The sequence below is a fragment of the Myxocyprinus asiaticus genome, chromosome 22 (genome assembly GCF_019703515.2).
Source record: "Myxocyprinus asiaticus isolate MX2 ecotype Aquarium Trade chromosome 22, UBuf_Myxa_2, whole genome shotgun sequence".
In the NCBI taxonomy this organism is placed as follows: domain Eukaryota; kingdom Metazoa; phylum Chordata; class Actinopteri; order Cypriniformes; family Catostomidae; genus Myxocyprinus; species Myxocyprinus asiaticus.
In genome coordinates, this window is record NC_059365.1 from 30,657,316 (window position 1) to 30,680,238 (window position 22,923).

At 37.0% G+C, this 22,923-nt stretch overlaps 3 protein-coding genes across 5 annotated transcripts; 2 read left to right on the forward strand and 1 right to left on the reverse strand.

Moving 5' to 3' along the window:
• Positions 1 to 1,118: 1,118 nt before the first annotated feature.
• Positions 1,119 to 12,300, forward strand: LOC127412612 (sideroflexin-5-like). Of its 3 annotated transcripts, none has more exons than XM_051649097.1 (14): positions 1,119 to 1,272; positions 4,323 to 4,391; positions 4,521 to 4,598; positions 4,701 to 4,727; positions 4,807 to 4,861; positions 6,465 to 6,490; positions 6,745 to 6,798; positions 7,884 to 7,940; positions 8,202 to 8,267; positions 8,563 to 8,653; positions 8,988 to 9,103; positions 9,858 to 9,943; positions 11,256 to 11,373; positions 11,587 to 12,300. In XM_051649097.1, exons 1-14 carry the CDS (start codon positions 1,216 to 1,218, stop codon positions 11,662 to 11,664), a joined length of 978 nt encoding a protein of 325 aa, XP_051505057.1. In that variant the 5' UTR covers positions 1,119 to 1,215; the 3' UTR covers positions 11,665 to 12,300. The 3 variants fall into 3 exon arrangements, with proteins under 3 accessions (XP_051505057.1, XP_051505059.1, XP_051505058.1); XM_051649099.1 differs by lacking the exon at positions 1,119 to 1,272 and adding an exon at positions 4,032 to 4,243 and having other exon boundaries at positions 4,521 to 4,603; XM_051649098.1 differs by lacking the exon at positions 1,119 to 1,272 and adding an exon at positions 4,033 to 4,243.
• A 144-nt stretch (positions 12,301 to 12,444) lies between these two features.
• On the reverse strand, positions 12,445 to 16,645 carry zgc:153018 (Transmembrane protein 179-like). The gene is made up of 4 exons (XM_051649102.1): positions 16,141 to 16,645; positions 15,868 to 16,005; positions 13,746 to 13,824; positions 12,445 to 13,631 (listed from the first exon to the last, which is right to left on the reverse strand). The coding sequence occupies exons 1-4, from the start codon at positions 16,461 to 16,463 to the stop codon at positions 13,425 to 13,427; spliced, it is 747 nt and encodes a 248-aa protein (XP_051505062.1). The 5' UTR covers positions 16,464 to 16,645; the 3' UTR covers positions 12,445 to 13,424.
• A 3,049-nt stretch (positions 16,646 to 19,694) lies between these two features.
• Positions 19,695 to 22,919, forward strand: ttc9c (tetratricopeptide repeat domain 9C). The gene is made up of 4 exons (XM_051649103.1): positions 19,695 to 19,967; positions 20,403 to 20,709; positions 21,928 to 22,110; positions 22,421 to 22,919. The coding sequence occupies exons 1-4, from the start codon at positions 19,956 to 19,958 to the stop codon at positions 22,576 to 22,578; spliced, it is 660 nt and encodes a 219-aa protein (XP_051505063.1). The 5' UTR covers positions 19,695 to 19,955; the 3' UTR covers positions 22,579 to 22,919.
• The last annotated feature ends 4 nt before the right edge of the window (positions 22,920 to 22,923 follow it).

Below are 22,923 nucleotides of genomic sequence, written 5' to 3' on the forward strand. Positions count from 1 at the left end.
AGCACTCACACACACAAAAATGTTGGGCTGCGTGACAAAAAAGCGATACTTGTGTTGTTCACGGTCCAATTTGATTAAGAAATGAATGGGTGAGACTATAACACAGAACAATTTTTGGGGAAATTTGTCAAATAAAAACAATAATTCAGCCACAATGCAGAAAACACACACACACACACAAATAGTTACAGCTATTTACTGATTATTTTTGTCATGACATGATTTTTAAGTCATGTAATTGTTCTTTTTTTACACCAGATGGCAGCAGTGTACCCCAATACATGACACATTCTCATATTCTTTTCATGTTTCAACTTCTAGAAGTGAAATTAACATAAATTTGCTTATTTGCATATGCAAATTAATGGTGCAATCAAAAAATTTAAAGGTAGATAATAAAATATAAAAATATAAAACAATTAAAATAAAAAAATTGGGGGGGGGGGGTGTACAGTGCACAATGGCAAAGCACATGTGAAGAATTCAGTTAAACAAATACTTCACATTTATGCCTAATTCATAATAATGTGGCTGCATTACTTAATTACATTTTTTGAAATTACTCGATTTTTCATGGAAATTTGTCATACAATTGAAATGCTTAAAAATAAACTTTGTGTGTGTGTGTGTGTGTGTGTGTGTGTGTGTGTGTGTGGTTATTGTTAACACTTTAAAACCATAATAAATGAATGACTGATCTTTCTTTTTCAGAAGCTTTCTGTCATTTTTTGTATTTCTTTTTTCTTTTTGTTTTCTTTTTTTTTATGATAGTGGTGTCTAAGTCCACAAATGTTACTTTTTTAAATGACTTTTTATACATCAAAATATTATAGTTTATGCATTTTTTCTGTGTAATTTTTAATGGAGAGAGACAGAGATGCAAATTCAATTATGAGACAGATACATTGAATTATTAGGCTATTCGTAATTATGTAATTTAATATCAATCAAATATTTACAGTGTATTGATCAACTTCCACGCCGTCAGAAGTCAAAACGCTGTGAAACAGACAGTGATGTCAATCTTTCTAACGGAAGGTCAGACTAATGGAGGAGAATGACGCGCTCCAGCTGGCTGGAGTTCAGTAGGAAACTACACTTCCCATGAACCCCAGCGAGCTAGCGCTTCACTAGTTTCGTACCCGAGTTGACTATTCTTCAAAATTCCGTCTCATGGACATTTTAATGATTTAACATTACTCCTCCGCTGCTGAGATGGCGGAATCTGCGTCTTGTCCGGTGTTTCAGCTGGGAAAACCGCGCTATGACCAGGTAAAGAGTGCCTGTGATGATGAAGTGCATATCTTTGTCTGGGCATCTTTGATGGGCGTTGTTAAACAATATATCTGTGCAGATACCTTTGCTTCAACATCAAGCTGCAAAAATCACCCGTTTCCCGTGCTTTTTATTTATTTTTTCTTCTTCATTGTGTCTATTTTGTTCGTGTCTTTTTTGCAATATGTTGTGCGGATGCAGTTTTTTTTTTTTTTTTTTTTTTTTTTTTTTTTTTTTTTTTTGCGAAACACGAAACAGCGGTAACACCGTTATATCAGAATATGCTATATAAAAATATATATATATATAAAAAAAAAACATTACAAGCACTGCAAGAGTATTTCTTTTAATATGCAAATGACGGAGGAAATGAGGAAGCCAGAACAGTTTCAAAAGAGCCGTACTGAATGCAAATTCATCACTTTTATATTTGCATTTGGAGGGAGGGATTTCTCAGGACATTATTGAAGTTGATAATTTTGCAGGAAAGCTTAAAAACTGCTTGCACGACCTGTTTTCCTTTCCTTGTAAAAACAAATATTGTAATAACTCCGTTATTCATCAGATACTCAAGTTTTGCATTTTGAAATAGGTTCCTATTGCGAGTAACGAATGCAAATAATGGTTCAATTGTATTATCTGTGAGATCTCAAGCGCTCGTTTCAGTCAAATGAATGGCCATCTATTTAATCCCGGTGCCTCCATGGAAACGCCACGGTCATCCTGAAATCAGCACATGCATGTCAGTCATCAGTGTTGTGCTCTGGGATTGTAAAGAGCAATTTTACTCTCGCAAGCACTTTTGACATTTAATCATGTGCAGGAAATGAATGATAGATATCTGATTTCAGTTTTCATTAGACAATATGCTACTTGTGTTATCTTGCGTTTGCACTGGTAAAATGTTCATTCTTGACATCAGAAATGTAATTTAAACGAATACAATCTGTAAATGCATTTTCACTAGTAAAATTTCACAATGATCTGTCATGCACTCCTGTTCAGAATACAATTATTACTGATATCTATTGTTAATTTCTTGAAATTCCTATTTCACATATCAGATGCACTTTTTACTAGTAAAAATCATCTTTTTTTTTATTTCAGTAATTACATTGTTACTAGTGCAATTGTCAATATCAAGTAGTAAAATGCTAATTTTGTATATCTGTAATTTGGTTTTCACTAGTGGCAATGTTATTTTCAGATATCTGTAATGTTATGGTTACTATCTGTAATTGCCAACACACTCTCGTGGAGAAATCCGACATATTCGTACGAATTGGCTAAATCGTACGAATTTGTATGACTTCTGCAACAGCCAATCAGGTGACTCTCCCTCGTCTCCTTCTAAAACGCGACAATCACTTTCTTCCGTTATACAAAACTTTATGCTTCAAATCATCCTTTCAGACTCTACTATATGGTATTTGCCTGTCTAGAATTTGTACAACTTCATACGGATGAACTCATACGAACAAACTTGTACTATTTCATACGATTTAGCCAACTCGTACGAATTTGTTCGACTTCTCGTGAGATCGGGTTGGTAATTGCCTTTTGAACAGGAGTGCATTATAAAATGATACTAGTGAAAATGCAGTTACTTTGTTTCTTACTAGTTGAAATTCCATTTTTGATTTCAAGAATGGCTGTTATATATGACGTCATGTTTGATATCAAGAATTAACAGTTTTACTAGTGCAAATCTAATTACTGATATCAAAAATCAGCAATTTTTTTCTAGAAGTAATTCCATTGCTGATCTCAGGATGTAGCATTTTAACTAGTGAAAACTCAATTTCAGATATCCGTCATTCATGCCCTGCACGTGATTAAATGTCAAAAGGGCTTGTGATAATTTGCACTGTTACTGCAATGCAATAATGAATGCACTGCGGCTGAACTGTAGGTTGGAGGTAGAGATCCTTGCATTTTAATTGTGTTCAATAGAGGCCAGGGCTGTGGAGCATAAACTGCCTTTCTTTTGTTATTCTGCTCATCTAATCTGTGATCTATTTATGTGTGTATAGATTCCTGTGTCCCAATACAGTTTTATGCAATCAAAAGCATCATCTGATTATGGTACAAATTATATAGATGAATAATTTGCTTTGCACCAAGTCTACAGGGAAAAAGAATGTCAAACAAAAGAGCACTGCCCCTCTGACAAGCCAGTCCAAGAAATATTGTGCTTCATTTTGCAATATTTTTCAGTTAGGTATTCATTCTGTCTACGTTTATTATTTAAAGGGCATTCGCAGAATCTCTCTGCTATTAATAGATTATATCGAAATGTAATTTGTTTTTAAATGTTGTTATGGGACAATCCAGCTCAGGTGCTACATCTGAATAATGCTGCAGTTTTTACCTAAAATCAGTGCAGCTGAAGGATATGAGTATATGTTTTCCTCCTGCTCCATCTCTGCTCTCCAGGGACCAGAAGCACATGCATAATTAACAAGTCTTCTCCAGCAGGCGTGCGCTCACATAGCTCTCTACAACAGCTTTGAAGCAAGTATCTGTAGCACAGTAATAACATTAGTAGCCAAGAGGAGTGAGATCAGCCGATCTAAAAGGTAAAAGGGATCTCAGCCACAAAGACCTGCGAGATGAGACACACAAGAGCTTCCTTTTTCCACTTTGTGTTCTTTGCCAATAAAAACCCTTGGCATGCCCTACCGTCAGGCCTCTGAAACAGTTGGCTCTGACACAACCGCTTGCATTGCTGCCCAAAGAAGTGGGGTGCAGTGAGAGTGGGAATGTTGATGTAGCCAGTCATCTTGCTTGTGATGTGAAGAAGCTCATTCGAGCACTGTTGTGAAGCTTTGTACAAACTGTTTCTGCTGAAACTTAGTGCAAGTTTGAGTTGTGCTGTCATTGCAGGTCTTTAATATTGCAGATCACTTCTTGACAATTGAAGACACAAAGCAAAAAGTTTTAATCGTGATCTGGTCTTTGCTGTCAGGTGGTTGTCCTATTTGGTTCTTCATCTTCAAGGTGACAATGTGAGTTTGTGAAACTAACAGAATGTTGTTCTCTCCCAGAGTGCATTTCTTGGCAGGTTCAGGCACTTCATTGACATCATTGATCCTTCAACTCTGTTTGTGTCAGAGGTACAGAAATATATTTCTATGAAGGATGAATACTAATTCTTGCTGTATATAGTATATGCTGCTCAGCTGGATAGTAGAGAATGTCAGATTGTAAAGTCATGTTTATTTGGCATTTCTCTCATTTTATAGGATCGCTTAAAAAAATGTGTCAAACTCCTGGATGATTTCAAGCAAGGGAATCTTCCTCCAGGAATAACACATCACCAGGTGAAGTCTCTGTAGAAACATCAGAAGTTTAAGTAGAAAATCAGTATATGTGGTGCAGAGTTTTATAAAGGCTTGTATTCTGTGTTCTTTATCTCTAAACAGCTCTGGGAAGCTCAGAAGGTGAAGCAGGTGAGAATCTTTTGGTCATTGTTCAGTGCCAGTTTTAAATACTGGTTGAAATTGAAGTAACTGACTCACCTCCGTTCAGGCCATCATTCATCCTGACACTGGTGAAAAAATCTTCATGCCTTTTCGCATGTCAGGTAAGAGTATAGAGAGAGTGGTCAGGTGAATTGAAATGCTTTTTTCCAATGCCTTGTATTTATTTTCAGATATCCAATGTATTTTTTTTGTCTGCAGCATTATAAATATATCCCAAGTTATTTGTTTGTGGATTATTACAAAGTCTACTAGTTTTTATGGAATTACGAAGTCTAAATACTGTATTTATGTAAAGACTACTTCTCTTGTAGGTTGAGAAAATCTGTTGAACAGATTGGAAATGTTTAACAGTCACAGATGGTGCTGTGTTTGTGTCTGATAACTGTATGCTCAAAAGAACTGATGATTTATGCATGTGTGCAACCAGTCACATACTCTTCACAAACACATGTTCGGAACCCGGAAGTGTCGCTTTCTTCTGTATTACCTGCCTGATCTCATGAAATATACATGACAATGTCAATATTTTTGCAAACCAAAATTATGTGCCTCATTACGCATTTAGCTGCAGTTTACCAGTGAAGTGTGCAGCGGGGGGCGCCAAAAGCAAGTCAAATGATGTCGTAATCAGATGAGGTTTTTAAGGTGAATATTAGATGGAGGTTTTAATGAGTAAAACGTACCTCCCTAACCTCAAACTTGAATCTAAACACAACCAAAAGTGTCCTAAAAGATAAATGAGAGGTGAACAAAACAGACATCCTTACCCTAAACCAACACCTAAACCTAACCGATAGTATTTTGAAAGCAAATTCAACATGAAAAGCACATTTACTGAAGCAACTATGTCATTACGTGTGGCGTAGTTTCCGGGTGGAATGGGGGGATAAAACACAGTTGTTGAAGCTCCTCTAGTGTTAATTTCACCAGGAAACTGCAGTAAATTGTAGAAAGCGGGACGTAACACAAAAATGCTGTTATATTAACCTTCCTTCTATGAGACTAGGTTGCGTATTACACATCAGGGCTTTTAACATTACTATCATGGTTATGTTCACACTCATTTATCATTTACTTTTTGTTTTTTTGTTTGGTATGTTATTTGTCATTGTGACTTTGCTGCCCTCTTGGCCAGGTCAATTTTGTAAAAGAGATTTTATCTTGTAACAGTTCAAGGTGGGCAAGGAGGAGGTGGGAACCGGCTGAACAATCAAACTTGACTGAAAACAAACATAAAAAAACACAGACACACATGCAACGCGGCTGCGTGCGTCTCTCTCTCTCTCTCGAACTGGCGCCTCCGGCTCCCCTTTATCTCACTCTCCCGTTGATCAGCTGATTCAGCACCAGCCATGCATCGTCACGGCCCGGCCACGCCCTCCTCCTCGTCACATATCTCAATTAGTTTTTTATCCTGAACTCTGGGTAGGGTAAATGGTTACACTTTATGGATAGGTTTAGGGATTAGGTGTTAAAGTTTCGAATTCATACTATTTCGTACAAATTAACACCTCGTACTATTGTGATGACTTCTCGCATTGCATGTTGTGTACACCATACTAACACTGTTTAAAATGAAAATATATATATATTTAATCAAAAACAAATTAACTGTAGACTGTCATAGAGGTTATTTTTACTCTGGTGCTTTCTGATGTGTTGTTGCCTTTTTTCTTATCATGGTGTGTTTTTTGTGTTTCACAGGCTATGTGCCATTTGGAACACCAATTGTAAGTATTCTGTTTGTTTGTAAAATAACATAGAAGTGCAAATCAAAAGACCACACAGAGAGCAAGCTTGAGAGAGTGAAGCCTTGCCAATCATTATGCATGTGCCAGTGCTGACACATCAAACCCTCTGTGCTGTGTTGAATTTCTGTAGTGTGCAACAAACATTTGTTTCTTCAGATAGGTATAAATGATTAGCTAACATATTGCTGTGATCACTTATCAGAAGTGATGATCATACACCAATTTTCTTGCAGGTTGTTGGTCTTCTGCTTCCAAACCAGACTTTGGCCTCTACTGTGTTCTGGCAGGTAGTTTCTTCCCATTTTTCAAGCACTCAGTCCCAGAAAGCATCAAAAGCAGTCAAAAACACCATTGCAAACCAGCATGGTAATCAGTATCTCAGTACCTACTGTTACACAGTTGGAAATAAGTAATAAGTCATAAGTAATTAAGCCTTTATTCATTTGCTTTTCTTTGAATAGGGGAGACCTGAGCTAGTTGCCACATGGGGAAGTTGTCACAAGGGTCACATCTCAGTAAATACTGTATTAGGTTTTGAGTTAAAAGTCCAATTGCATAAATGTGTGTTTTCTCTAGCAGTGGTTTTGTATGTTGGTTTCAAACACCTAGTTCAAAATCCTCTTAAATTAGAAAACATTTTTGTTATTCTGTCCCCAAACAAAAATGTTAATACCATTTATTTGCTATAGCGCTTCAGAAACAATAAAACCACACTGGCATACATTCAGGCAACATTCAGGTAAATTTGTGTTGTTAGGACAAGGGTATTTTTCCTAAAGTTCAGTCCGGGGCAAGTTGTCAAATTTTTTAACGTTAAAAAAAAAACTTTTAAATTAATATATAATAAAATAATAATCAGTAAAATAATTACAAATTAATTTAATTTTTGTATTAATTTCAATAAATTATGGCCAAAACAATGGTTTGATATTTTTGCACGTTACCTTTTACAGTTTTCAGTTTCATTAATTGTTTTTAATAATTGTTTTAAATTAATAATTGTTTTATTGTTTGTATTTTGCTGAAAGTCTATAATAAAGGTTGTTTAAAGGCAGGTTTCATGGTGACATCTGTACCTGTTCCTGTAGTGTGACAACATGACCCGATAACAGTGGAAATGTTGGATAGATGTTTTTGTAGCCTTTTTGTTGATGTTAAGGTACAGTATGTCTACAAACTAAACCAATCCTTAGAAATAGATTCAAAAGTGTGTCAACTAGCTCTGGTCTCCCTTCTTCTACTTTTACCAACAGTTTTTTCACCCACACACACACACACACACACACACACACACACACACAAAATTGCAGTAGCTATTTGAAAAAGGAATTTGTATTTACCAACCAACTAATCCAGAATTTCTCTCCTACAGTGGCTCAACCAGAGTCACAATGCTTGCGTGAACTACGCCAACCGTAACGCCACAAAGGTACAGTATGAAATGTTCTTTTAATTCAGGTCAGGTTTTTGAGGTTCAGCTACTAAGGTGCAGTTGCAGATGGTTATTCAGTGGAGCGTTTCTTCTTCTCAATTCCATTTGAATGGTCATTATTGTGTCCTGAGGGCTGAGCATCTGCTATGCATCTGACTCTCACAGCCTCAGAGGTCCGCTTTGTTTTTGCATTGCAAAGTCTGTGATATGATTTCTGCCTCTGAATGTTGATGATTTATTTTCTAATGTTATTTTTAGCCTACACCAACCTCAAAGTTTATTCAGGGATATCTGGGAGCTGTCACCAGTGCTGTTTCTATTGCAGTAAGTGGACAGTGTGCAAATTTTTTCAGAGCTTCATTTGGTGTTTGTTTTTTTGAGAGAGATTGAATATGTCATGTAAATGATAGAGGGATAGTTCAACCAAAAATGAAAATTCTGTCATCATTCATTCCAAGCCCATATAAAAGAGCCTCAGTCACCATTCACTTTCATTTCATTTTCTTCCATACAGTGAAAGTGAAGTGAATGGTTTCATTTCATGTGTAAATATCATTGATGTTCAACTATAATATTCTGTCACTTTTACTATTTGTGATAAGACCTTTTCTGTGTTTAGGTGGGTCTGAATGTACTTATCCAAAAATCCAGTAAATTTAACCCCACCACCAGACTGTTAATACAGAGGTTCATCCCATTCCCTGCTGTAGGTATGTCCTTATACATATACAGTATTTTGCTTACCTCCGCACAGATGATTTCTCCTACTGTAGGCAGTCCTCCACTCTTCATGGTATGATGCTCCCCCTGCTGTTAGTATGTAGGCATGACATTAATTTAATCAGGCACCACAAGTACACTGCAGATTCAGCCTGGAGTTCTGGAAATAATAGGGACATATCAAGTAGAGATTATGTCAGGTTATTAATGCAAACATTTATATGAGGCTATTGGCAGAGTCTGGACCTTATGCCATGATGGTGTTTAGCATCCATGAACATCTTACATGTCTGTGTCTGTTTTTTTGGGGGGGGGTTTTCTCAGCAAGCGCAAACATCTGTAACGTGGCTCTGATGAGACACAATGAACTGTCTGAGGGAATAGATGTGTTGGACAGCAACGGGAATGTAGTGGGATCCTCACGGATAGCTGCCAAACATGTGCGTGTGGTAGTTATACAGATGTGAATGTTTTGGTGCTTTATTTTCAAATCATTGAATTTGAGTCTAGTCAAGGCATTTAAAGGCTTGTTCCGGGTTCAGTACAAGTTTTGCTCAATTGACAGCATCTGTGACATATTGTTAATGACCCAAAAAAAAAAAAAAAACTTTTTTTGACTTGTCCCTTGTCACTGTAAATCAGTTACAGTGAGGCACTTACAATGGAAGTGAATTGGGCCAACCTGCAAATGTTAAAATACTCACTATTTCAAGTAAACAATATGCATGTTAACATGATTTTAGTGTGATAAAATCACTTACCTGATGTGTGTAAAGTTATATCCAATATTACAACTTAATTGTCATGATTATGTAACATTACATTTGTTAAATTTAACCCATTTTTAAGATTTTGGCATTTCAATTTCATAACAAAATTCTATCAAATTGAAGTTTAATTTTTCAACATAATTTAATACAAATTAAAACATTTATGTTTTTACATTTTATTTTGTTAAACATTATTCAATTCAATTTGATTGAATTTGGTTGTGAAATTAAAATGCCTAAATCTTTTAATAATTTTATTGTGTATATGCCACCATTGCTGTCAACTGAGCTTAACTTGTATTGGGCCTTGAACATTCCTAGTGTGAACGCCCCTTAAGTCAGAATAACTCATTACTGTCACAATGTAACATGAATTTTCAATACAATTATTTTGTAATTGTTCTTGTTGTGCATTTCTCATTAGGCACTTATAGAGACGGCGCTGACACGAGTGGTTCTACCTCTGCCAATCTTTGTCCTTCCACCAATTATAATGGCCTTCTTGGAAAAGTAAGTTACATTTGCTTCAGCTGCCTTTAAAATGCTTCCTTTAAAATCCCACTCCTGTACACGTACAATCCTACAGTACACATACACAATAGATAGATCTACGTTCGCTACAATGTAATGTGTTATAGCTAATTATATGTATTTAAATGTTCTTAAAGGAGCAAACAGCATCCAGGTCACTAGCATTTCAGTTATATTTAAAGGCAATTCGCATATATTGCAGGTTATCGTAGCGTGTGTTTCATGTTTAGCATGTGAGTAGCCTATAGAATGTTCTGAACATTATCACTGTTGATGATAAAATGCTATGCTCATGTGCAATACAGATATGGAGAATGCGTAAAATGGTTGTTGATATGTTGATGCGTTGAATTGTTGAGCATAGCGACACAGTAAACAAACAACAGCTCTGAACTGCATTCTGTGTGTGTGTCTTTTAAAGGAATGGTTCACCCAAATATTAAAATTCTCTCATCGTTTATTCACCCTCATGCAATCCCAGATATGTATGACTTTCTTTCTTTTGCAGAACACAAACGAAGATTTTTAGTAGAATATCTCAGCTCTGTTGTTCCATATAATGCAAGTGAATGGTGACCAGAATTTTTAATCTCCAAAAATGACAAATCAGCATAAAAGTAATCTATAAGACTCCAGTGGTTAAATCTGTATCTTAAGAAGCAATATGATAGGTGTGAGGGTGAGAAACAGATCAACATTTAAGTCCTTTTTACCATGAAAGCCCACTTTCACTTTCACATTCTTCTTATTTCATTTTTTAGCAATTCACATTCTTTGTGCATATCGCCACCTACTTGTCGGGACTGGTCAAAGGTGGAGATCTGTAGAAAAATAGGACTTAAATATTAATCTGTTTCTCACCCACACCTATCATATCACGTCTGAAGACATGGATTAAACCACTGGAGTCATATGGATTACTTTTATGCTGCCTTTATGTGCTTTTTGGAAAAAAGCTGAAATATTCTTCTAAAAATCTTCATTTGTGTTCTGTAGAAGAAAGAAAGTCATACACATCTGGGGTGGCATGAGGGTGAGAAAATTATGAGAAAATTTTCATTTTTGGGTGAAATGTCCCTTTAATGTGAGTCTGACAGAACATCACTGCCTATATTTGAGCAACTGCGCCTTTTCAGTTCAGAGCCGCCCGGATTCACACCCGCTGTATCTTCTACAGACTTGTTTTATAAATCACATGTTGAGCGACTAGTTAACTTCAGGCTGTCGAATATGGTAGTTGTTCTCACAGCCTCATTTCCTTTGCAATAAGAGTCTTTCTCTCCTCTCCCAGGCTTCCTCTGATGCAGGCCCATCGCAGGATGATGCTGCCTGTGCACAGTTTAGTGTGTCTGGCTGTCTTTGGTCTGTCTTTGCCGCTGGCTATAAGCCTTTTCCCACAGATGTCAGAGGTACTGCAGCAATACCCGCCTCACTTCCCTGTCAACAGCACATACTGTACATCTGGGGAGATGGCTTTTACACTCTCTCCACCAAACACTTGCTACAGCAGGTTTAATTTTGTCTGTTGACATCTGTCATTAATCTTTGTGAGCGTGTGAGTGTGATAAATAATAAATATTTTACCAGGGAATCGCTTGCTAATCATTCTTTGCTCCTCACAGATCGAGGCATCTCACCTTGAGCCAGAAATTGCCATGGCAACAGATTGCAAGGTGCTGACTTACAACAAGGGACTGTAATGAAAGAGAGAGAGAAGCAAAGCGGACGTTATCCTCAGTTTAATCTGCTGCCTAAGATTACCAAGGACATGCAGCACAACAGGTGCAAACAGTATTGAGGAGGGAAATGCATTCTGAGCAATAGTAACCAGCTAACCATTTCATAAACTGCTGCATTTAGCAATTTTGATAAAGTAATAATTATAGTATTTAATATAGTACTGACAAAAATGACAGGGAGAAAACAAAGCCTTACATTAAATGACTTTATTATATGATAATTAATATTATATTAAGTAATGTTGATAAACATTATACATAATGGGAGAATAGGTAAGTACAGCTTTAAATTGTATTATTCTGTTGTTATTAAATGGTCAGTGAATGCACTTTAATGAAAATGTAATCTTAATTAACCTAAGATGTTTATTTGCATGACGTACGCATTTTCCAAACCCCTGAAAGAATACTATTATTTTTTGTTATTTTTATGTGTACATGTATAAAGTTTTGGTCTTCTAAAATGTGAACTTAAAACAGAAATATTAACATTTTAAAACTATTTATACTTCAATATTAACATACAAATATATGTTAAATATATATTGTATATTTAATAATAATAATGAATATTGAAACTTTTTTAATTGTGTTATTAACATTTAATTAATTTGTTCAATAACATAATTTTGATAATTGTTTTTTATTTGCTGTTATGATTTTTTCCATATGAGTTGAATGCATTTTTTTGCATTTATTAGTAATACTTTGTCAAAAGAAACAAATACCAAAAACTAAAAACATGATTAATATCAAGACTTTATTTTGTATTACCTTTAATAAAAGTGAAAACAGCTTATAAATAGGACACAAAAGATAAATAATTAGCAGTATAAAACACCAGCATCAACAATAATCACATTTTCAAACCATTAATGAACATATCTCTCTCACTTCCCTCCTGTTTCTCGTTCAGCTGTTTGTGTTTCACAACAATCCTCAAGGTCAATGGTTCAGGGATCATGAGGGATTCTTAACATTCCATCATGGTCTTCAAGTTTCTCCCTGTCTCTGCATTTCTATCACATACTTAAACAGTGCAATATCCAGTCAAAGGGGATTTTTAACCAGGAGGCTGCATCAACACAAACAGCTTCATAGAATAAAACCTTCATAGGATTAGAAAGAGAATGTCTGGCCTGAGTTATGTACCATTCATTATGCAAAAAGTAACAATATTACGTACACGTTCACAGTATAAAAACAAGCATGGATCTGACTTGAGCACATGCAACAGGCTAGTCTTTCCTTCCCATTCACATAAAATTCACATTATATGGTTAAACAGAAAGTTTGTCAATATCCTGCATTTGAAAGAGCGATGCATTAATAGTACAATATATATATTATATTTTAAAAACTTTGACATTATCATGTAAACTGTATTACTTCAATAAGTCTAGGAGTGTTATGCCAAAGTCATAAATGGATGTGCGCACAACGTGTAAGCACAACAAGCTACATGACAGAACGTTTTCAACAAGTGCTTTTAAAGTAACAAATGAGTAATACCAAGACTGATTCCATTTACTAACTTGAGGTTATTCTTTGTGTAACATGCATGAGAACTGTGAGGATTGTCAGTTTAGCTTAGATAAGAAGTTAATTCCCTTTTGCACTGATCTCAGGCCAATCTCTTCCTTCCAACAACAACATCATTGTGGAAGTGACAACTGGTCTTAGATCAGCCTCAAAGAGCAACTTCTATGAACATTAAATGGCTAAATAAAAATGCTTGGAGTGTGTGAAGGGTGCGAGTGTGGATGCGGATGATGAACAGGGCAGTCCACATGAGTTTGACCCAGGAGAAGCTCCTTCTCCCGGAACAAACACGGCCCGCTGATCTGCTGACTGTGGGAATGGTAGAGCCTCAGGAAAGACAGGATAGAGTGAGCCAACCATAGAGCTGTCACACACCACAGAGAGATCTGCGGGCAGAAAGAGACTTAAGGTTGAGATAATGCATTAACATGATATTTTGAACTGAGACAGATCACAAACATAGATACTAAAAAGAGATAAATCACTCCAACTTTATTTACCTGGGCACAATTGAGCTCGTAGTAGAAAGAGGATGTCTCTACGTCCAGATAAAGAGGAAGTGACTGTGACTCTGCACAACTGTAGAGAATGAGAGAATGATTAAAGACCGGTTGATTAAACAAACCTCTTGACCAGTAAATAATTACATCACATGTAACAGGATTATAGCCCTTTAATTAATTAATGAAACATGTTCAACCGACTTATAGAAATATATTATTTCAATATGAATATAACATGTATGCACATTTTTATATGTTGTTTTACATTTGACAGGTCTTTATCTGTAATCGCCTCCTTGTAAACAATTTAGTCATTACAGAGTTATAACTATGTAATACCATGCATTTACAACATGTCAGTTTGTAAAGTTTATAAAAATCGGAATATAAAGCAGTATCTGTCTTATTTGCTTCTATTAAGAAGATTAGTAATAAGAACTTTTTAGTAATACAATTATTTTTAAGGAATGTTTGTTAGTGCCAAATAAATTGGGTTTGTATGGACTTGAAAGATTTCAATTTTGAACTGAGAACTTAAAGGAATAGTTCACCCAGAAATGAACATTCTGTCATCATTTACTCACCCTCATGTCTTTCTAAAATCCTTGATTTTTAAAAAAAAAATTATGCAGAACACAAAAGGAAAAATTTTAATATAGCATTAAACACGCAAAATGATTCATTTGGGTGATTTTCTAAGCTTTGAAGTGAGTCACTGACTACGTTTACATGGGCACCAGAAAGTGGCTTATTGCAAAAAAGTGGCGTTCCAGTTTACATGTATTGTATAAGCGGCGTACACTTTACTTCCGTATACATGCTGCTCGGTCAGTAAGCGGCTTTCTCCACAGCAACGTAATTTCCCCAAGCTTGTGTAAATAACAAACATGGCATCCGAGTAAAACTTCACTATTTTCTTCTCCGTTGCTTCGCTTTATTTCCAGATATTCCAGAGCTGTTGCTGTGTTTGTTTTTCTCCCAATTTGGAATGCCCAATTCCCAATGTACTTTTAAGTCCTCGTGGTTGCGTAGTGATTCGCCTCAGTCCGGGTGGTGGAGGACGAATCCCAGTTGCCTCCACGTCTGAGACCACCAACCCACGCATCTTATCACGTGGCTTGTTGAGCGCATTGCCACGGAGACGCGTGTGGAGGCTTCATGTCATCCACCGCGGCAACCACGCTCAACTCACCACGCGCCCCACCGAGAACGAACCACATTATAGCGACCACGAGGAGGTTACCCCATGTGACTCTACCCTCCCTAGCAACCAGGCCAATTTGGTTGCTTAGGAGACCTGGCTGGAGTCACTCAACACGCCCTGGGATTCGAACTAGCGAATTCCATGGGTGGTAGCCAGCGTATTTTACCACTGAGCTACCCAGGCCCCCGTTGTGTTTGTTTGTTTACTTTCTATCGCCACCTGCAGCGGAACTGCCCTGCAATATTGGTGTTTCCCTCTTACGCAAATCTCTGGGATTCCCCCAACCGATATTTTACATTGGTGTGTATAAATGGGTAAAGTTGATAGTGTTTGTGCTTTTCCCACTTTACTCCCAGAAATTTTGAATTCTTTCCACTTTGTTGACTTGTTGTTGGGCTCCATCCAATGACGTTTGTTTTTCGGTCTGTTCCACACTCATGTACTCTTCAAAAACCTGTAAGAATGCAGCTTATGCGTTTACATGGCCACATAAACCGCTTTCTCTTAATCCCTTAAACGGCATAAGGAAATCTGCATTCTTGCTTACATGATGTTTCAGACCGCTGCTTTCTGCAAAACCCCCGGAATAAACAGTTTTCTTAGGTACGTGTAAACATGGTCACTATAAACTGCCATTGTATAGAACAGACAGACCAAGATGTTTGTGTTCCACAAAAGACAGAAATTCATAAGGGTTTGGAACAACATGAGGGTGAGTAAATGATGACAGAATGTTCATTTTTGGGTGGACTATTCCTTTAATCATTATCCACTTACATCCCTCCAGTTGTCTTAGGATTGACTCCCTCTTCTACCTAAACATATTCAGGAAGTTTTTGGGAGGTTATGAAGCTGCTTTGACACTATACATATACACTGACTTGACATCAGCAGGTGTATTTAAAGCTAAAGTACCTGTAGGGTCGGGTGTTGTGGTCTGTGACAGTGTTGCACCAGGACACAAGGCCAAGAGTGAGAGTGACGCTGGCCCCTCCAGAGAGGAAGAGCACACACAGACTCAGCAGCAGTGTGAGGAAGGCGGAGAACAGCGTGCTGCAGGAACATATTATCATTATTCTGAGTCATTTAAGCAATTACTATTAAACCGCATATTAATATTATTCGTTCAAGTTTCTATACTATTTTTATACAAGTTTTTCATGTTTTATTTTTAACGTGTATACTCACTCGTCATGCCGCCGATGTAGGTAGAACAAGCTCCTCCAGCCCTGAACTGCTCCGTACAATACGGTGAACACGCCGACAAATGTGGCGAACTGGCAGGCGGCCAGCGGACCCCATTGTTGCACCACAAGATGAGTGACCGCCCTGGACTCCCCCTCGCCCACCGTGAGGTTCTCTGTCCGCCAGAACCCTTGACTAAACAGTGCGCACCTTCCCTTAAAAGCGGATCCGTTCAAGGCGAGCGGCACCACCACCAAAAGTCCAGCGATAACGGAAAGGGCGTGTGCGGCGCAGTGAGCCAGCAATAGTCGCCGATCCAGCTCCATATCCTCGAATATTAGTTTGAACGTGTGTTAAGTGGAGTGTAGCTGCACAGAGCTGTATGTTTGTCTTCGTTGACAATGTAGCTGCGAATGTAAACCATAAATAGAAAGTGGAATTTTACCGCACAACGCAGCAAGTCTATTTGTGTCGGAACTCCTCCCCTCCGGCTAGGACGCTAGTTACAAAACCGTTAAGCTCTGCGCTGTCGTGTCTAGAAGGGAACCGTCGAGTTGGGAAAGTCTCGCGAGAGTCTCGTTTGCGTTGCTAAAGTTAAGAATAATAATTATAAACTTTATTTTATATAGCGCCTTTAAAGAGGCCTCTCAAGTCGCTTTACAAAGAAAGGAATAAAATCTACAGAGCTTAATACAAAGAGAGTAAACATGCATCTCGGAACAGCTAATGATAAAACACAGTAAATAATATGATAATAGGCTAATAAATTAAATGAAAGCAATAGGATCAAATATAAGCCTCCCTGGAGAAATACGTTTTAAGATATGATTTAAATACAGTAAAAGACTGAACTTCTCTAAGTTCTGAGGGTAGAGAGTTCCATAGTTTCAGAGCATAAGAAGAGAAGGCCCTGTCACCCATTGAGCGTAAATGAATCTGAGGGACAGTTAAAAGACCAGATATAGAGGAGCGGAGATCTCGCTTTGGGGTGCACGGTGTTAAAAGCTCAGACAAATATTGGGGAACCAAACCATTCAAATCCTTGTAGGTAAGCATAAGAATTTTAAAATCAACACAAAACCTGACAGGGAGCCAGTGCAAGGATTCCAAGATAAGAGTGATGTGATCACTTGCCCTGGCCCTAGTCAGGATTCTGGCAGCCGAGTTTTGCACATATTGCAATTTATTTAATGTAGATTTTGAGACCACAGCAAGGAGAGCATTGCAATAATCAATGCAAGTGAAGACAAAAGTATCGATCAGCTTTTCAGCCACAGAGAATGATAACATAGGGCGCAGTCTTGCAATGTTTCTGAGATGATAAAATGATGTTTTAAGAGTATTTTTACATACGGATCAAATGACAAATTTGATTAAAGTGAAAATTAAATTTAGGGTTATGTGTAGGTATAAGGTTAAGGTTATGGGGTAGGTTTAGGTGTGTATAGCTTCGGTGAGACTCCAAATAAACACATTAAACAGTGCATGAATGTCGTATTCCACTCTCGCGAGACTTTACCCAGCCCGACGGTTCCCTTTCTAGACACGACCACTCTAGCTCTACTTTTCACTGTCACTAGCTGTGACGCACGCGCACACGATTTGCACGTACGCCTGGGCAGTAGAACAATAATATTTAATTTTATATAACATTTTTAAATAACATTTGTGTGAAATTGGTTTCATTTATTTACATATTCAAAAAACGTCAATCCGTGTGTGGTCTGATGGGGTTGCCATGACAAACGGCAGCGCCACATCGTATTTAAATATTAAATCGGTCAGTGGAACACCATTATATAAGATGCACAATGACCCCTCAAAATTAAACTGGGTCATTCATCACATCAGCAAAGATTTGCTCTCTTGTTGTCAATAGAATCGTTTAGCATTTATTATCAGATCCACTCATATACAGGTATTTCAGGTCCTCATATTTTAAAATTGTCAAATTGTACAAAAAAAAAACAAAAAAAAACAAAAAAAAAAAAAAGAAAGAAAGAAAGACGGAAAGAAAGCACCGCACACTTTGGACAAAGGTCGCATGACCGAAATGTTTTTCTTGTTTATTTGAATTGTCAAATTGTACAAATTAAGCGTTTGAATTATTGCTTAAAGGAAAATATATTTTTTCATATTAAAGTAATAGTTCACCCAAAAATGAAAATCCTTTCTTTTAATCATCCTCATGCCATCCCAGATGTGTATGACTTTCTTTCTTCTGCTGAACACAAATGAAGATTTTTATTAGAATATCTCAGCTCTGTAGGTCCATACAATGCAAGTGAATGGGTATCAAAACTTTGAAGCTCCAAAAAGTACATAAAGGCAGCATAAAATTCATCCATAAGACTCCAGTGTTTTAATCAGTGTCTTCAGAAGTGATATGAAAAGTGTGGGTGAGAAAAAGGACAATATTTAAGTCTTTTTTTTACAATAAATCTCCACTTTCACTTTCAGATGTGAAAGTGAAAGTAGCGATTTATAGTAAAAAAAAAATTAAAGAAATAAATAAAAGATTAACTACATTTATTTTACATAAAATAACAAAATAAGGCCTGAACAAATTTGCGTTGCAAATCAGCATCACCTAGATGTAATGTGGTAGAAATATTCATATGAATATAAAAGTCTTTCAAATCATATATCAAATATAAGCTCTCATTTTTAGGAATGCGACTGTACAATTTATTTTGTTGCCCTAATACCACAGTTCATAAGATTAAAAAAAAAAAAATCACAAAGTGAAATATGATTTCTGTAAGACATCAAACACAAATGTCCCTTTTATGCACTGATCACTACTGCTGTAAGCCTCAAATTGTTAAAAAGGTTATATCTGCTTTTACCTTAGGTGATTAGGCAGTTATCTTTTACTTGTCTGTGAGCTTGCTGGTGTGAATAATCTAATGTTACATCTCAGATGTACAGAACAAACTATCTGACTCCACAGTATGTTTAAATGGTGAGCTTTTAAATTTGAGTGTGAAAAATTGCAGGCGGCAACCCAAAAATGCAAATGGATTATTTTATGCTGCCATTATGTCCTTTTTGGAGCTTTTGGGGTTCTGGTCATCATTCACTTGCATTGTATGGACCTACAGAGCTGAGATATTCTAATACAAATCTTCATTTGTGTTCAGCAGAAGAAAGAAAGTTATATACAACTGGGATGGCATGATCATTTTTGGGTGAACTATTCCTTTAAAAGCCTTGACTAGACTCAAATTCATAATATGTTAAAATGTGAACAGTATTTGGTAGAAAGGAAAATAATGCGAGGAATCTGAAAGGAAAGGACGGAGATATGGATTCGTTATGGGTGATGTGGAAAGGACTAGAAGATAGAGGAAATTGAAGCTTTGGACCTTTATCGAAGAATATAATAATGTGAAATACTAATTAAATAATGAAGGATACATAACAATTAATTGCACACACATACAACTGATAAACACCTTGGATGAGGTGGTCGGGCAAGGAAGTTGAACACGCAGCGGTTCACATCGCAGGGAAAGCATACAACACGTAACACACAGCATGAGATAGAGCGTCACCATGATGGATGCACAATGTACAGTAGGCGGCGGTATGTGCTTATTACACCAACCTGCCAAAAGAAGAAGAAGAAATTCGTAATATTCCTTTAACATTCTACCAGTAGATGGCGACAGCGCTATAGCCAAATTCAACCCAGCAACCTCGAAGAAGAGTGTCCAAGATTGGTTTTCTTTCTTCAGCGTTCCAACAACATTTCCTGCATCAAAACTGTGCTCTAAGCTGACCGTAACCATTTAAATGCTTAAAACCTAAACACGATGGACGAAAAGGTAAGAAAAATACCTGGCGCTTGTTATTTAATTGATGTGATGATAAGAGAGTTGACTTGCTGCAGCATGCTTTGCTGGGCTTAGTTCAAACTCATTGAAATTGATCTTTTCAAATCTCCTGGAAAGTTTTTTAATGATATGCATGACTAGCCGCTTTTACAGGCCCTCGTACTGTACTTTGATTTACTCACTCTGATTGGTTAAAATGGGTAACCTACCACTTATTGAATCCATGACATTAGGGATCATGGCTTTGTATACTGCCTGTTTAGTATTTATGCTAGACAGCATCCAAAAATGCTGTCTAGGTAGGCAGCACACTAGGTTGTAAGCATAACCATATACTGATCTGATACACTGATGTAGGTGATGCTTATATGAATACATCATGTAGTGCTTTTGAATCTGTATCACTTACACATGTTGTTGTGACAGGCGGGTGATGGGTCAGAGGTAGCGGCGGGCGCTTCGTCATGCTTGGGTGCCAGCGGAGGGGGATCCCGTTTGGACTCACAGCTCCAGGAGGCCGTTCGGTTAAAGACGGTGGGGAACTCGTTCTACCGGGAAAAAAACGTGCGCGCTGCCATTGGACGTTATCACCGTGCTTTACTCGTTCTCCGTGGCCTGGACTCCGAAGTGAACTCTGCTCTGCAAGGGTTTGGCGCTCAGGCACCTAAACTGAGTCCAGAGCAGGAGGACCTGCTGAGATGCACTCAAGTAGACTGCTATAACAATTTAGCAGGTTTGTGACCCTTACGATAAAGTACTGTGATGCTATCAGATGGCAACACTATGGTACTCTGACATATGACATAAATTCATAGAATAGTATTTGGCAGGTCATGTGATTCTAACATGGCAGCCCCCATGTGTGGATCCTCTCCATGTAGAATAAAATAGCTTTTCTAAGGTTACTGATATGTCTGGAGTCTTTATTTTAATGTGTGTGGTCATGATTTTTTACATATATTGCAAAATTACAATTCATGTCTTTAGGAGTTAAACTTTTTTTAATGAGGTAAAAATTACTGAGTGCACCTTTAAGGACCAATTCATAAAAGACAACTTTACTGATCATTATAGTGTCATGTGAGCTCTCTGTGATTTAGGATCATCACACATCCAGTGATGACTTTGCAGGAGTCCAGTTTAATCTGTTAGAACAATGGGCAGCTCACTGGCCAAGCAACAGCCAATTACTTGATATTTTCATCATTAATTCTTATACATAGGGTTCATAGTTTTAGACACCTGGAAATATCATGAAATTTGAAAATTGTGATTTCAGTGCCTGAAAAAAGTCATGGAAATAAGTAAAATCTTAAAAAGTCATGGAGATTGCTAAATTTTCTTGCCATACTCTGCTCTAAAATATTTTATCATCTAGCTAATATGATTTGTGAATGCTTTTGTAGAGTAAAAGTTTAAGCTTAAATCTTGCTCAAAGTATATTTGTTTGGTAACACATTACAATAAGGTTTAATTAGTTAACATGAACTAACAATGAACAATACTTTCACAGCATTTATTAATCTTGATTTCAAAATATAGCAATACATTTTTTAAATCAAAAATTGTATACAGTATGTTAACATACGTTAATGCGCTATGAACTAACAATGAACAATTGGATTTTTAACTAACATTAACAAAGATAAACAAGTGCTGTTAACAATAGATTGTTAATTGTTTGTTCATGATTCCTAATGCATTAACTAATGCTAACGATTGGAACCTTGCTGTAAATTGTTACCATTTGTTTAAATATATTAATCCCAAGGGTTGCTACCTGACCTACTGTAAAAATGAAAATGTGATGCAGCAATCTACAAAATGATTATTGTGGAATATTCCATCGAAAACCTTAACTGAAGTCAAACTCAGTGTGTCATTATATGTACAACAGATCTGGAAAAACGTTTAGTCTTTCTTCTTTTTGCTTTGTTTCTGTGTTATGCAGCATGTTTGCTCCAGCGAGAGGTGGTAGACTATGGTCGTGTGCTGGAGTACAGTCTGAAAGTGCTTCATTGGAGGACAGGTGACATTAAGGCCCTGTACAGAGCTGGAGTGGCTTCTTTAGAACTTGGAGATGTTCAGACTGCTCGACAGTACCTTATACAAGCCAGCAGAGGGACACCTAATGGTAAAGACTACACGATCAATTCAGCAGTAGCACTAATTTACTGCCAAGGAATTTCAGCTACAGTCCTCACAAGGGATGGAGCATGTGTTGAACTTTGTGCTGGTTACATAATGTTGTGCAGTGTTAATTTTGTTATGTGGAATAATCAATTTTCTTCAGAGTTGGTAGGAGCAAGTACCCGATATTGCAGCCTTCAGTTGAACTGCTCAGTTTACACATGATCTTTAAGGTTATGTTCCAAATTAAAATGCTTTATGTAGAAAAAACTTAAACATGTTTGTTTCATCCTGGTTTCTGTTCTGTTTCTCAGATGCCAATGTAAAGAAACAGTTGCAGCGAGTGGAGGAGAGACTCGGCATAGACTACCAGAAAGAGAAGGCCCTCTATAAAGGCATGTTCAGTAAACAGAAACAGGGAAAAGAGCAATTGGTAGAGGAGAAGACCCAGAAACAGGTCTTAATGAACTAATAATATATGACTTATCAGGCTCAGAAGTAAAAATTATATAAACTTAAAAGGAACTTACATTGTACTGAAGGAATTGGGCTCCTTTGGAAGTTTTGCCTTGGGGCATGGAAAATTAACAGCATTTTGTGGGACTAAATGTCCCATGCCAGGACTGAATGTGCAGCTGAAATCTGGTGCAACGTTGAAGCTTGAAAGAGAACTTTAATGCACTTAAAATGCATCTTAGTCCATTGATTGGTATTGTATGACTAATCTGCTGTCAAGTTTCTTCCATGTGTTTTTTTTTTTTTTTTTAAATGAAGTTGTCTTTTTTTTGTTTTGTTTTTTCATTATACAGCCTAATAA

Coding starts and splice junctions, on each gene's coding strand:
- LOC127412612 (XM_051649097.1), top strand. CDS start 1,216: ATGGCGGAATCTGCGTCTTGTCCGGTGTTTCAGCTGGGAAAACCGCGC. Junction 4,392..4,520: donor CAACTCTGTTTGTGTCAGAG/GTACAGAAATAT, acceptor CTCATTTTATAG/GATCGCTTAAAAAAATGTGT. Junction 8,654..8,987: donor CATCCCATTCCCTGCTGTAG/GTATGTCCTTAT, acceptor GGGTTTTCTCAG/CAAGCGCAAACATCTGTAAC.
- zgc:153018 (XM_051649102.1), bottom strand. CDS start 16,463: ATGGAGCTGGATCGGCGACTATTGCTGGCTCACTGCGCCGCACACGCC. Junction 16,006..16,140: donor CTACATCGGCGGCATGACGA/GTGAGTATACAC, acceptor ATGTTCCTGCAG/CACGCTGTTCTCCGCCTTCC. Junction 13,825..15,867: donor CACAACACCCGACCCTACAG/GTACTTTAGCTT, acceptor CATTCTCTACAG/TTGTGCAGAGTCACAGTCAC.
- ttc9c (XM_051649103.1), top strand. Junction 20,710..21,927: donor CTGCTATAACAATTTAGCAG/GTTTGTGACCCT, acceptor TGTGTTATGCAG/CATGTTTGCTCCAGCGAGAG. Junction 22,111..22,420: donor CAGCAGAGGGACACCTAATG/GTAAAGACTACA, acceptor TCTGTTTCTCAG/ATGCCAATGTAAAGAAACAG.